This window comes from Mobula birostris, chromosome 1 (genome assembly GCF_030028105.1).
Source record: "Mobula birostris isolate sMobBir1 chromosome 1, sMobBir1.hap1, whole genome shotgun sequence".
Classification (NCBI taxonomy): domain Eukaryota; kingdom Metazoa; phylum Chordata; class Chondrichthyes; order Myliobatiformes; family Myliobatidae; genus Mobula; species Mobula birostris.
In genome coordinates, this window is record NC_092370.1 from 178,232,215 (window position 1) to 178,244,566 (window position 12,352).

At 40.5% G+C, this 12,352-nt stretch overlaps 1 protein-coding gene across 6 annotated transcripts in view; it reads right to left on the reverse strand.

Annotated features, from left to right (window-relative positions):
• ryr3 (ryanodine receptor 3) overlaps nucleotides 1-12,352 on the reverse strand; it is a 380,802-nt gene that overhangs the window by 274,942 nt on the left and 93,508 nt on the right. For all 6 annotated transcript variants that reach the window (XM_072266800.1, XM_072266764.1, XM_072266754.1 and 3 more), the window contains 3 exons: nucleotides 5,532-5,667; nucleotides 3,566-3,661; nucleotides 1,444-1,562 (listed from right to left, as the gene is read on the reverse strand). In XM_072266800.1, coding sequence (XP_072122901.1) covers nucleotides 1,444-1,562; nucleotides 3,566-3,661; nucleotides 5,532-5,667 — 351 coding nt within the window. The remainder of the gene's footprint in view (nucleotides 1-1,443; nucleotides 1,563-3,565; nucleotides 3,662-5,531; nucleotides 5,668-12,352) is intronic.

Here is a 12,352-nt window from a genome sequence, read left to right on the forward strand (position 1 = left end):
CATCAGCGGGAACATGCTTCCTGCCCCCAGTGTGTCCAATCCCTCAATAATCTTATATGTTTCAATCAGATCCCCTCTCATCCTTCTAAATTCCAGTGTATGCAAGCCCAGTCGTTCCAATCTTTCAACATATGACAGTCCCGCCATCCCGGGAATTAACCTTGTGAACCTATGCTGCACTCCTTCAATAGCAAGAATGTCCTTCCTCAAATTTGGAGACCAAAACTGCACACAATACTCCAGGTGTGGTCTCACCAGCGCCTTGTACAGCTGCAGAAGGACCTCCTTGCTCTTATACACAATTCCCCTTGTTATGAATGCCGGCATGCCATTAGCTTTCTTCGCTGCCTGCTGTACCTGCATGCTTGCTTTCAGTGATTGATCTCGTTGTGCTTCCCCTTTTCCTAACGTGACTCCATTTAGATAATAATCTGCCTTCCTGTTCTTACCACCAAAGTGGATAACCTCACATTTATCCACATTAAACTGCAACTGTCATGCATCCGCCCACTCACCCAGCCTGTCCAAGCCACCCTGCATTCTCATAACATCCTCCTCACATTTCACACTGCCACCCAGCTTTGTGTCATCTGCAAATTTGCTAATGTTACTTTTAATCCCTTCATCTAAATCATTAAATAGCTGCGGTCCCAGCACCGAGCTTTGCAGTACCCCACTAGTCACTGCCTGCCTTTCCGAGAAGGACCCATTAATCCCTACTCTTTGTTTCCTGTCAGCCAGCCAATTTTCAATCCCTGTCAGTACTCTGCCCCCAATACTATGTGCCCTAATTTTGCCCACTAATCTCCTATGTGGGACTTTATCAAAGGCTTTCTGGAAGTCCAGGTACACTACATCCACTGGCTCTCCCTTGTCCATTTTCATAGTTTCATAGATTATAAAATCATGTGGGCCATAGATAAAGTAGATATTAGCTGTCTTTTCTGCAGGGTAGAGGAAATCAAAACTGGGTGATGGGGTAAGATTTAAAAGGGATCTGAGGGGTATGTTTTTCACACAGAAGGTGGTGGGTATATGGAACAGGCTGCCAGGGAAGTTGTATTATAATAGTATAATATAAGAAATACTTGGATAGGTATTTGCAGAGGCTGGGCTTGGAGGATTATAGGCTGAACACAGGAAATTGGGACTAGATGGATGTGCACCATGCCTCAGCATGGATTTATTAGGCTGAGTGCCTGATTGTTCTATAACTCTATGTCCTTGGCAGATGAAGCCAACTCCATCACAGACTCTTGCATTTCAATTTAATTTTCAAATTACTTCAGTTTTTTAAATTAATTATTTAAAATGTAATTTGCCATTTTCTACTGAGATTCCATATAGGTTTCTGAGTGAAATAGTGACACAATCTTCAATCAACTCGAACTAGTAGAAAATAATTGCGTTTATCCATTGTTAATTGAACTGATTTGTACACACCTTGTGGTTGCGTCCATGTTTATCCAGTAATGAAATGATGGATTTGATGTGGCATTCTTTGATTACATTGAGTGCTTCTGGGCTTTCAATCAAGATGCAATGCAGCACTTCCAGGATACCTGGTCAAAGTATTGAGTTGAAAATGTACAAGATGATCAGATACAAATATCTGAATTAAATAAATACCATTTTTGAATTGTGAAAGCTATTTATTAAATAACAGTGCTAAATGTCTATTCGTTGGGATTTGCTATCTGAGGAAAAAAGATCAAACAAATTGTAATGCTTTTTCATGTATTTACAAATATTCAACTGAACCATCAGCTGAAATAGACCAGGTTTTTCTCAGAAGATGCTGTACTTCAGATGGTATCTCCAAAATAACTGCATCCCCTGAAGATCCAGAGGACTGACTATCTGACATGCAGAGAAACAAGTTTTACACTTGCAGGAACCACACAATATCTGCAGGACCCCAAGTAGTTTATCCTATGCACACAGTATTTGAATGATTTCATCACCATTTATTAGGCATGCATTGGGCTAGGAATACAAGTATCTCTAGTCATTTTAGAGCACACTGTTTACCATGTGGGGACTTTGAACGTTTAGATCCAGCAGTGCAGATATAGAGATGTACAGAAGTTCATATTACCTTGGGAAGACTCAAACCTCAACTCAATAAAACCTGTAGCCCATTTGTCATGCTCCCATGTCAGTGTCATATGATGATGAAGCTTAAGGCAAACAGATCAAGTTTCCACAACATTAGAGAACCAGAGGAATGTCAGAATGGGGTGTAAACTGAGGAAATGCAAAGCTGAAGGGAGATAGAGACTGATGAATAATGATGAGGAGAGTTGGAGACTATGGAATGAAAGCTCTGGGATAATTAGGTGCAAAGAATGAATTCTTAGGGAGTGTAAGAAAACTTTCCACATCAGAACTTTACCAGGAATGTGACAGAAATCATAAACAGGAAAGAGAAAATGGAGAAAAGTAAATTGGAACCTTTGTGAATAAGGATAATGAGGATTGTGGGCTATCAAGGCAAATAACTGGGGGAGAAAAGAAGTAAGGAATGGAAGCCTAATCAGGGGCCACGTGATTAGGTATCACAAGGTCAGAACATGAAATGATCAATATTCTGGGAATGCCTTCAACTATAATTGGCAACCTCTTCTAACTTCCACTGAGAAAGATGTAGAGGATGAAAGTGCAATGCCAATACCTGAACCACCGACGTGCTCTAGTGAAGTGGGGTGGGGGGAGCAGGGATGGAGTAAGATCTGTTAAGGCTCTTTTTCTCACAACCTTACCGGAAAAAGCTGGAGTAAGATAATAGAGCTTATTTATCATTAAAATAACTGTTCTGGTGTAACCAGGTGACCATTGAATATCATTTTTTTTATTGTTAAAGTGCACTTATGTATGTACTCTGGTAATGCTAAAATAGCTACCTGTGCCTCTAAGAGAAACCGGTGATGTCATTATGCACGGGTAGAACAGAACAAAGAGTTGCCATGTTCTACGGAGAACAACGTTCGAGTGCCCTTCCCAGGTTTGGTGAGGAAAGGTGAATAATATTTGATAATATCCATGTAAATTCATTTATATTTGTTCGCAAATCTAGAATACTGTATCAATAATTTGACATGTTTTACACATGGATGCTTTAGATTTTCTTGGCTAAAATTGATCAACTCTGGAATGTCGTGGATGTGCAAATTTCCTTATCAGCCTACTAGGTTAGTCTTTTATTAGTAATTCAACTACAAGGCAATATATTGTAAAAGTTTATTTTTGTCTTTCTTTTTTGTTTCATGACTGAATGTGAATGTGAATGTATTAATCTCTGTTCACATAGCATGAGCGATGAAAACTCGGTTCAGGGTCTAGCTTAAATGTGTTTGGAAGTTAAGCACATGTCTACCAAAGTGAGTGTATGTCTTGGTTAAGATGAAATGTATTTATTCATATTTTTGGTGTTGTGTATAAAGGTACAAGGTTGGTGAGATTCCAATTTTTTTGTATTTTTTTTAAAAGAATTACCAACATTTTCATTCATTTTATCAGAATACAATAGGTTTTGAACTTACACCCAAACAGAAAGCTTCATTACCTGATGAAGATTCCAGTCTGTCTAATTTACTGATCAACCAGTCTAAGTTTTTCGAAAACATGGCACAGTTACTTCGGTTACCACGTATGAGAGCAGCTGGAGGGAGGAAGATAAAGAATTGGATCCAAAAGCTTCAAATCCTCAAAAGAAACTTCCTCTTAAACAACAACAATAAATTATACAGGAGATAAACATTCATTCCACCCATTTGCTTCATGCATTGCAAGGCAAAATATGATTGTATTATAATTATATTTTAAATAATAGCATGGGTACCTTTCATTTCAACAATTTTTGTCATAGCTGTACTGAGAATTATTTAGTAGCAATATTCTTCTAAGGACTAGTCCCTTTTGTTCTGATGCAACATCCTGCAGCTGGTAGCTTCCCAACTGCCACTGACCATCCTATACCATTGCCCCCTTTAAAAAGAGGTCGCTGCTCCTGACTTATTCTGGTGATCACATCCCATTTTCTTTCATTCTAATTCATCTAGCCCTCTTCTAGCATAACTTCTGCTCAATGTTCCCTTTCCTATTTAGACTTCTGTACCTGAAGTACATTTCAAGCAGTGAGTTCTAAATTTTCTTTGTCTGCTCCATAAAGACATTTCACACAAGTCCCCAATCGGATATCTTAATATCTGCATCTCCATTCTCCAGTTTATATTTACGGCCATTCATATCAGGTCTTTGCCCTTTTGACTTCTAGAAAAGTTAGACCCAACATGTTTAGTCCCTCACTGGGTACAACCTCTTGTAAGGATTTCCCAACATCCTCTTCCAGGCATTTAGATACCCTGAATGCTCTCAGTAAGCTATTCTGGGGTGCCAAGTTGTTCCCAATTCTAAACTCCATGGGAGAAAAAGAAAGTCTACAAATTCCTACAGTCGTCAGCATGTGGCTTAGCAGGTTCAATTATTGCAGCCAGTTCTTAAAGGAGCATACACCAATACCAACAGCTTTCCTTCAGACACAGAGGCTTTTTGCCATTGAGTGCATAGACACTGCAATAATTTGCAGGTATGGGTGATAAAAATGGTGAGTCCTCCCAAGGAGTCAGTAGGATCTGGATAGGTCTGTAAGGAACACTGCCCTTAGGAAATAAGATCTTTATTTGCTAAGTCACAGAGACCCTACAGCCATATGTCTGGTAAGAGGTTCAAAAGATGTTGTTGCAAGGACATAAACGTTTGCTCCTTCGGAAAGCTTACAGCAGAGGCAATCCACACTGTAAGCTACCAACTCTCCCACGTTGAAGAGTATGGAATTAGCATTACCTCCTGAATGCAGAGGTGAGCAGACCTTAGGAGAAGAAGCCTGAAATAATCCTCAGAACAGGAAGCTGAGAGCTCCCATAACCTGACCCATATAGAAAAATCGGTCAAACTGCACTTGAGATTGAGGCTGATCACAGATTTCAGTGAAGACAAGCAATGCAACTTGAGTGTTGGTACTTTAAGTGGTTTCAGAAGAAACAAAGTTTGTCTTTTCTCTGAGAATATATATTTAAAAAACTATTGAAAAACATAAGGTTGAAAATCTTAGTGCAGACAAATATTGTGTGTTGTACTACTCAAGATGCTACTTGGGGGAAGTTCTACATCAGCAATGAAAGTCTGTCTTGAGAAATGAGGAAATGAATTTTCCAACTGGTACAGACTCTGAAGGAGATAGGTCAAGATGGTTCTACTCCAGATTAAGCCAGTCTTCAAAAGCACAGTACTGTCCTTTTTTGCAGATTTAAGTTCATGAATTTTGAATCCCAGTTATATTAAGTATTTTTGAGAAAAGGTGTACAAAATTAATGGAACCTATCTCCCCACTAAGGGCCGTTGGCATTCCTGAAACACTATTAAAGGCAAGTTTTCATTTCTTCTGAGACTAATGAAACAAATTCACAACTCCCATTCATCCTTCATCCACAGGCCTCATATACCAGAAACATGCAATCATGAAACTTTACCTAGTAGTTCATAAAGCAAATTCAAAATATCTTTCCATGCTGCTCCAACCTCTTCACCAGCAAGCTCCGAAAAATGTGCTGCACTGTGGTACGCGTTTAGCTGGTCAATGCAATTCAGGACCAATTTCAGCATTGTCTGATGTAATTGAAAGATGGAAGAAGACGACCAAGAAATAACAGAAGTCAATGTGTGATTATTTTTCTCACATTGTGAAAGCTATTTCTAATATCTGAGTAAAATCCACACAACATTATGCATAATAATTACATTCTTTCCGCAAAATAGTTGATCAATAACATATTGCCACTCAAGAGGGGAATAATTATACCACTAACGTCAATATTTAAGACTATTATAATTCTATTGTAGAGGGAGCATCTTTTCAGATATTTTCTGCAGTTTAAGTATGTTGTGCAACTGATCTTGAAAACTCTACACATTGGAAGTGATAACAATAAGGGGAAATATTGTTATTTCCCTTTCCATAGTAATTATATGCACTCACTAAAAGACTCTCTTTGCCTATGTACAAAGAAAGAAAAATGGAATGATTAGCTTTATCTGTCACGTGTACATCAAAACATTGAAACATAGAGCAAAATGTGTCCTTTGTATCAACAAAGGACACATTTGCCTGCCTGCCTGCCTCTGCGTCATAGCCTGAAGCATTACAGACCAACTTAAAAGTACAATTTTGAACAAGCAGAATTCCACCATCTAGTTGTGTCTTTCATGTATAATAGAAATGTTGTTGCTTTTTATATCACATCTACTACACATCTTTCTTCAATAAATGAGCAGGTGGTAGTAACACTATTTTGTCACCTTTATTAGAAAATGTGTGCAATGTTGCATCATTCTGAGTTCTTGGAGCCTTAATAGTGTCTTGTTACTTCTCTATAAAACCATGTGCTTACACTCTTCAACCCACATATACCTCTTCATGTTAAACAAAAGTACTTCGGCTTCATTTCAACTTTGATGTGATCACTCCAGCACACCTCGTAAAAATTGACAATTTCCCTCTTTAGTAAGCATAGCCGTCAAAATGCCATACTGATTATAGGTCAATGGTTTATTCTGAGTAAAATTTGATTCATAGTGCCTTGGAAAACTTTGAGATGACAGCTCATAAATGAGCTTAATGTAAGAATACAGTCCCTTGAGCATACTGTAAGTCAATAGTTTTGACTATCCTGGTTAATTTTGAGTGAGCATATATATGAGAACATTCCAAGTGTGTGAACATATTTGTCCCAGTTAGATCTTGCAATGTTGGTACTGAACAGCTTAATTGACTATGATCTTGTAATCATTACTCTTTTATCTCCTTTTGGTATTGTAATCACTGTGGTCCAATTCCTTTCATTCCTCTTGACCACAACGTCTGTTCTCTGAACCAATATGTCAGGCTAATACCATTGACCTATGTCATGAAATTTGTTGTTTTGTGGCAGTATAGTACAATACATAACAATACAATAAATTATAGTAAAAACATTTAAAAATTATATTAAATAAGTAATACAAAAGAGACCAAAAGTAATGAGGTAGCTTTCATGGGCTGGTTCATTTTTGGTTCAGAATGGGATGGAGCTGTTCTTCAAATGTTGAATGTGTGGCTTCAGGATCCAGTACCTTCTCTCTGATGGTAGTAATAAGAAGAGAGCACGTCCTGGATGATGGCAGCCCTTTAATGTTAGAAGCTGCTTTTGTTTGAAGGTGTCCTCGATGCTGGGGAGAATAGTATCGATGATGAAGTTGGCTGAGTCTGCAATGCTTTGCAACTTTTTCTGACACTGTGCAGTGGTGCCTTCACTCCAGACAGTGATGCAACCAATTGGAATGCTCTCCATAGTACGTCTATAGAAATTTTATAGCCTTTGGCGACATACCAAGTCTCCTCAAACTCATGATGAAATATAACCATTGTGCTCCCTTTGTAATTGCATCAATATGTTGGGCCGAGGATAGGTCTTCAGCAATGTTGACACACAGGACCTTAAACTTCTCAACCTTTTCACTGCTGATCCCTCAATGAGGACTGGTGATTGTTTCCTTGACAACCCCTTCCCGTGTTTCACAATCTTATTGACGTTGAGTGCAAGGTTGTTGTTGCAATACCACTCAACCAACTGATTTATCTTACTCCCGTACACCTCCTCATCAATATTTGAGATCCTGACAACAACAGCTATGCCATCGGCAAATTTATGGATGCTGTTTGAGCTGTGCCTAGCTGCACAGGAGTGGTTGTAGAGAAAGTTGAGCAGTGAGCTAAGCACGCAACTGGTGTTGACTATCAGCAAGGAGGATATGTATTTCTGATGTGCACTAACTGTGGTGTCCAAGGGAGGTACAGAGGCCCAGGTTTTGAAGCTTATTGAGTAGTAGTAAAGGGATGATAGTGTTGAATACTGAACTATAATCAATAAACAGCAGCCTGACATAGGTATTACTATTGACCCCGTGATCTAAGGGCAAGTGGAGAGACATTGAGATAGCACCCTCTGTAGACCGATAGGCAAATTGTAGTGGGTCCATGTTCTTGCTTAGGCAAGAATTAATTCTAGCTATGACCAATCTCTCAAAGCACTTCAGCACAGCAGATGTGAGTGCAGCTGGGTGATGGTCTTGGAGGAAACTCACTCTGCTTTTCTTGGGCACCTGTATGATTGTTGCCCTTTTGAAGCAAGTAGGAACCATCAAGGGAATGGATGTGGAAGCTGTCCAGGACTACAAACACCTGGGAAATCACCTGGACTGGACTGGACTGAAAATAAAGAGGCTCTGTACAAGAAGAGACAAAACTGACTATACTTCCTGAGGAGGCTCAGGTCATTCAACGTCTGTAGTACTAAGCTGCAGATGTTCTTTGACTCAGTGGAGGCTAGCGTTCTATTCCACGGAAGCTACGAAGCATTATGGACAATCCCTCTCACCACCTCCATGACATACTGGGCAAACAGAGGGGCACCTTAAGTAATAGACTGATTCCACCAAGATGCATCACTTTCGCGCTGTGACTATAAGACTTTACAATTCCTCCTTAAATATATAAGTATATGGTTTCATTGCATATCTGTATTTTGCAATATTACATTTTAATGCACACCTTGTATTTTTTTCATACTCAATGTTTACATTTGGTATTTCAAAGGATATATATCTGACTAAGCAACCTCGCAACAATAATCTCCTTCAGGATACATAAAGTTTTAACGTATTTTAAGCTCCAACCAGAACAGTGAGAGTTTGAAGATGTGTTGGTTTGCACAACTTTTGAGTACCCTACCAGGTACAACACCGTAACTTGATGCCTTACCCTCTTGAAAGATATTTGACATCAGCCTCCGAGACAGATCACAGTGTTGCCAGATGCTGCAGGGATTCGCACAGATGTGGTTGTGCATCTGATTCCATCTCTAACTTCAATCAGAATTGTTTTGTCATTCGAAAGGTCATGAATACCACGGATCTAGCCCTCCAAAGACTGCTGGTTCATCCACGGCTTCTGGCTTGGGTACGTTTAGTGCGTTCTCGAAGGCACATACCTAGGTCTTGAAGTCAGTGACAATTGTTGCATATTCATTCAGATTCGAAGATGAATCCCTGAATGGTGTCCAGTGTACTGATTCAAAGCAGTCCTGCGAGTGCTACTCCACCTCCTTTGACCATGCTTTCGCAGTCCTCACCATTGGTCTGAGGTGAGGTCCTCAGTCGCGCCTATACGCTGGGAGGAGGAGTACAGACAGGTGATCAGACTTGCCAAACTTTGGGTGTGGGGTGGCATGGTAAACATACTTGATAGTGATGCAGCAATGGTCAAGTGTGTAGGCTCCTCTGGTTCCATGGGTGAAATGCTGGTGGCAGCTGCTCAGAGACTTCTTCAATCTGGCCTGGTTGAAATCCCTCACAGTGATAGGGAAGACATCAGAGGGCACTGTTTTTTGACTACTGTTCACAGTGCTCAGCTCCTCCAATGCTTGCATCATGTTGACCAGGGGTGGAATATATACCACTACCATGATGACGGTGGAAATCTTCCTTGGCAGATAAAATAGAAGACAATCAATTATTAGACATTCCAGCTTGGGGGAGCAGATCTGAGGTGGAACCGCCATGTCTGTGCACCATGATGATTTCCTTTTCTAATTCACCCATTTCCATTCAAATAGAATTATTTGTAACTCAGTTGTATTTAACACCGGCATCTCATTGAAGGCAGTATTTGGCAGGCTTTCCCTGGCACACAGAGTAATCAACTAATCCTCATACAAAAATTTCTTTAGTAGCTCAGTTAAGAAATGCTCCAGATTTCTAATGAAATTAAAGATCTTGAATGCTACAATCTCATCCTTAAGGATGTATTAAGTATTTGAAATCACATTCCAAGTTGGTAGCTTTCAATTATCTCTAAGATTGGAGGATTAAAGTGCTTCTTTCTTTGGCATCTCTATAAAGGACAAAGGACATGGAGTATACTTCCCAAGATTATAGTATTGTGTCAAGTTCAACTGGCAAGATCACTTTTCTCTTGAATAATCTTGAGTTTTTCTGTGCTGTCTTCATTTATTTCTGCTTCTATGATGCTATTGATCTGAAGTAGTGTCTCTATTTGTTTCATGTATGAAGCTTAGGACACAAAATCTCTGTTGAAAATCCAGTGCAAGGAGATGAAGTAGCTAACTTGACACCTTCTCCAAATCCCATTCTCACCAAACTGATGATGTCACCTTTAAAATATTTGCCCTCCATTTAGGTGCCTGTTTAGTTAAGTGATTGCAGTCTCCAACTCAGGTCCATTCTCTCTGCCTGCTACTGCCCACTAAACTCATACCTCATACCTCAACTCCATTCTATCCCCCTTGGTTCAGTCCCTTTCCACCTACATCCATGACACTTCTCACGGTCTCAATCTCCTCACAAAGTTTCAAATCCCTGACCCTGAATGCCTCATTTTCTCCATGGATGTCCTGTCCCTATACCCTTCCATTCCCCCATCAAGAAGTTCTTAAACCCCGCCCCCGACTTCTTTCTAAATAAAAGAACCAAGCAGTTCTCCTCCACCACCACCCTCCTCTATCTGGGAGAACTGGCCCTCACAATTAACAATTATTCCTCTGGCTCTGCCCACTTTCTCCAGACTCAAGGGGTAGACATGGCCACTTGCATCTGGCTCAGCTATGCTAACCTTTTTGTTGAGTATGAAGAACAGTCCATGTTCCAAGCCTATCCTAGTAATGCTCCCCAACTCTTCCTCCACTATATTGACAATTGCATTGGTGCTGTTCCATACACCCATGCTCAGCTCGTCAATTTCATCAACTTTGTCTTCGGTTTCCACCCTGTCCTTAAATTCACCTGATTCATTTAAGACACTTCCTTCCCATTTCTTAATCTTTCTTTTTGTCCCTCCCCACTAATCTCCCTCCTGGCATTTATCCCTGCAAGCAGCTAAAGTGCTACACCTGCCCATTCACCTCCTCCCCCTCCTCCCCCACCTCCATTCAGGGCCCTAAACAATCCTTCCACATGAGGCAACACTTCACCTGCAAATTTGCTGGGGTCATCTATTATGTCTGGTGCTCTCAACACAGCCTCCTCTACATTGGTGAGACCTGTTATAAATTGTCAGGCACCTCTTCTTCATCCACCACAAGTGGAACTTCCTGGTGGCCAAACATTTTAATTCCCATTCCCATTTTCGTCATGTCAATCCATGGCATCCTCTTGTGCCATGATGAGGCCACCCTCAGGGTGGAGGAGCAACACCTCATATTCCATTTCGGTAGCATCCAACCTGCTGGCATGAATATCGATTTCTCCTTGTGATAAAAAAAGTTCCTCCCCTCTTCCTTTTTCTTCTTTTCCCCACTCTTCTCACCTGTTTGTCAGCTCCCCCTGAGTCCCCTCCTCCTTCCTTTCTCCATTGGTCCATTCTCCTCTTCTATCAGATTCCTTTCTCTCCAACCCTTTACTTTCCTTACCCTCGTGGCTTCATCTATCACCTTCTAGCCTCCTCCTTCCCCTCACCCCACCTTTTTATTCTGGTGCCTTCCCCCTTCATTTCCAGTCTCAGCCCGAAATGTTGACTGTTTATTCATTTCCATAGATTCTGCCTGACCTGTGGAATTCCTCCAGCATTTTGTGTGTTTCCTTTGTCTGAAGCAGAGTTCCCATTGTCTGAAGCTTTCTTATCTCATTACTTCCATTATAGTTGCCCTTTACTTCTCTGAGAATGGCGAAGCCTCTATTCAGATCCTTTGTTTGGAGTTTGGTCAGAATTCACTCTGTGCTCATGTCTGCAAGATTACCTGCTGCAATGCTGCTGGTGTGCTCTCCACAAGTCACACCATTGTCATTATCATGCGGCTGTTCACAGAGGCTCACAAATATGGTGATGGCTACTGCCTCAGTCTGCCTACTGAAGTCTCAATCGGTATCTCTCTTCTGAAATTCATGCAGACCTGCCTCCTGACGTGCGTATAAAGTGTGAAACATTTTTCTTGCTCCCCATATAGGTCCTTGGACCTTAAATAAGTCACCAATCTGTGGTGATGCAACAAAAACATTTGGGCTCAATGACAAATATCAAAATGGAAAAGTTCACTGACAAAGGCCAAGCACTCACACTATCTATAAATGGAGAGTTCCAGCTTCTATGAAAGACTGGTCTGACTATATACAGTGCAGTTACATCATTTGACTGTCATTCAAATACATCTGTCTATATAGAGAAGTATTCCACCTTGTTGTAATTATCCAATGAAACACTGTTTGTAACAGGCTCATATTCAAACAACCTTCTGTTAGGCGG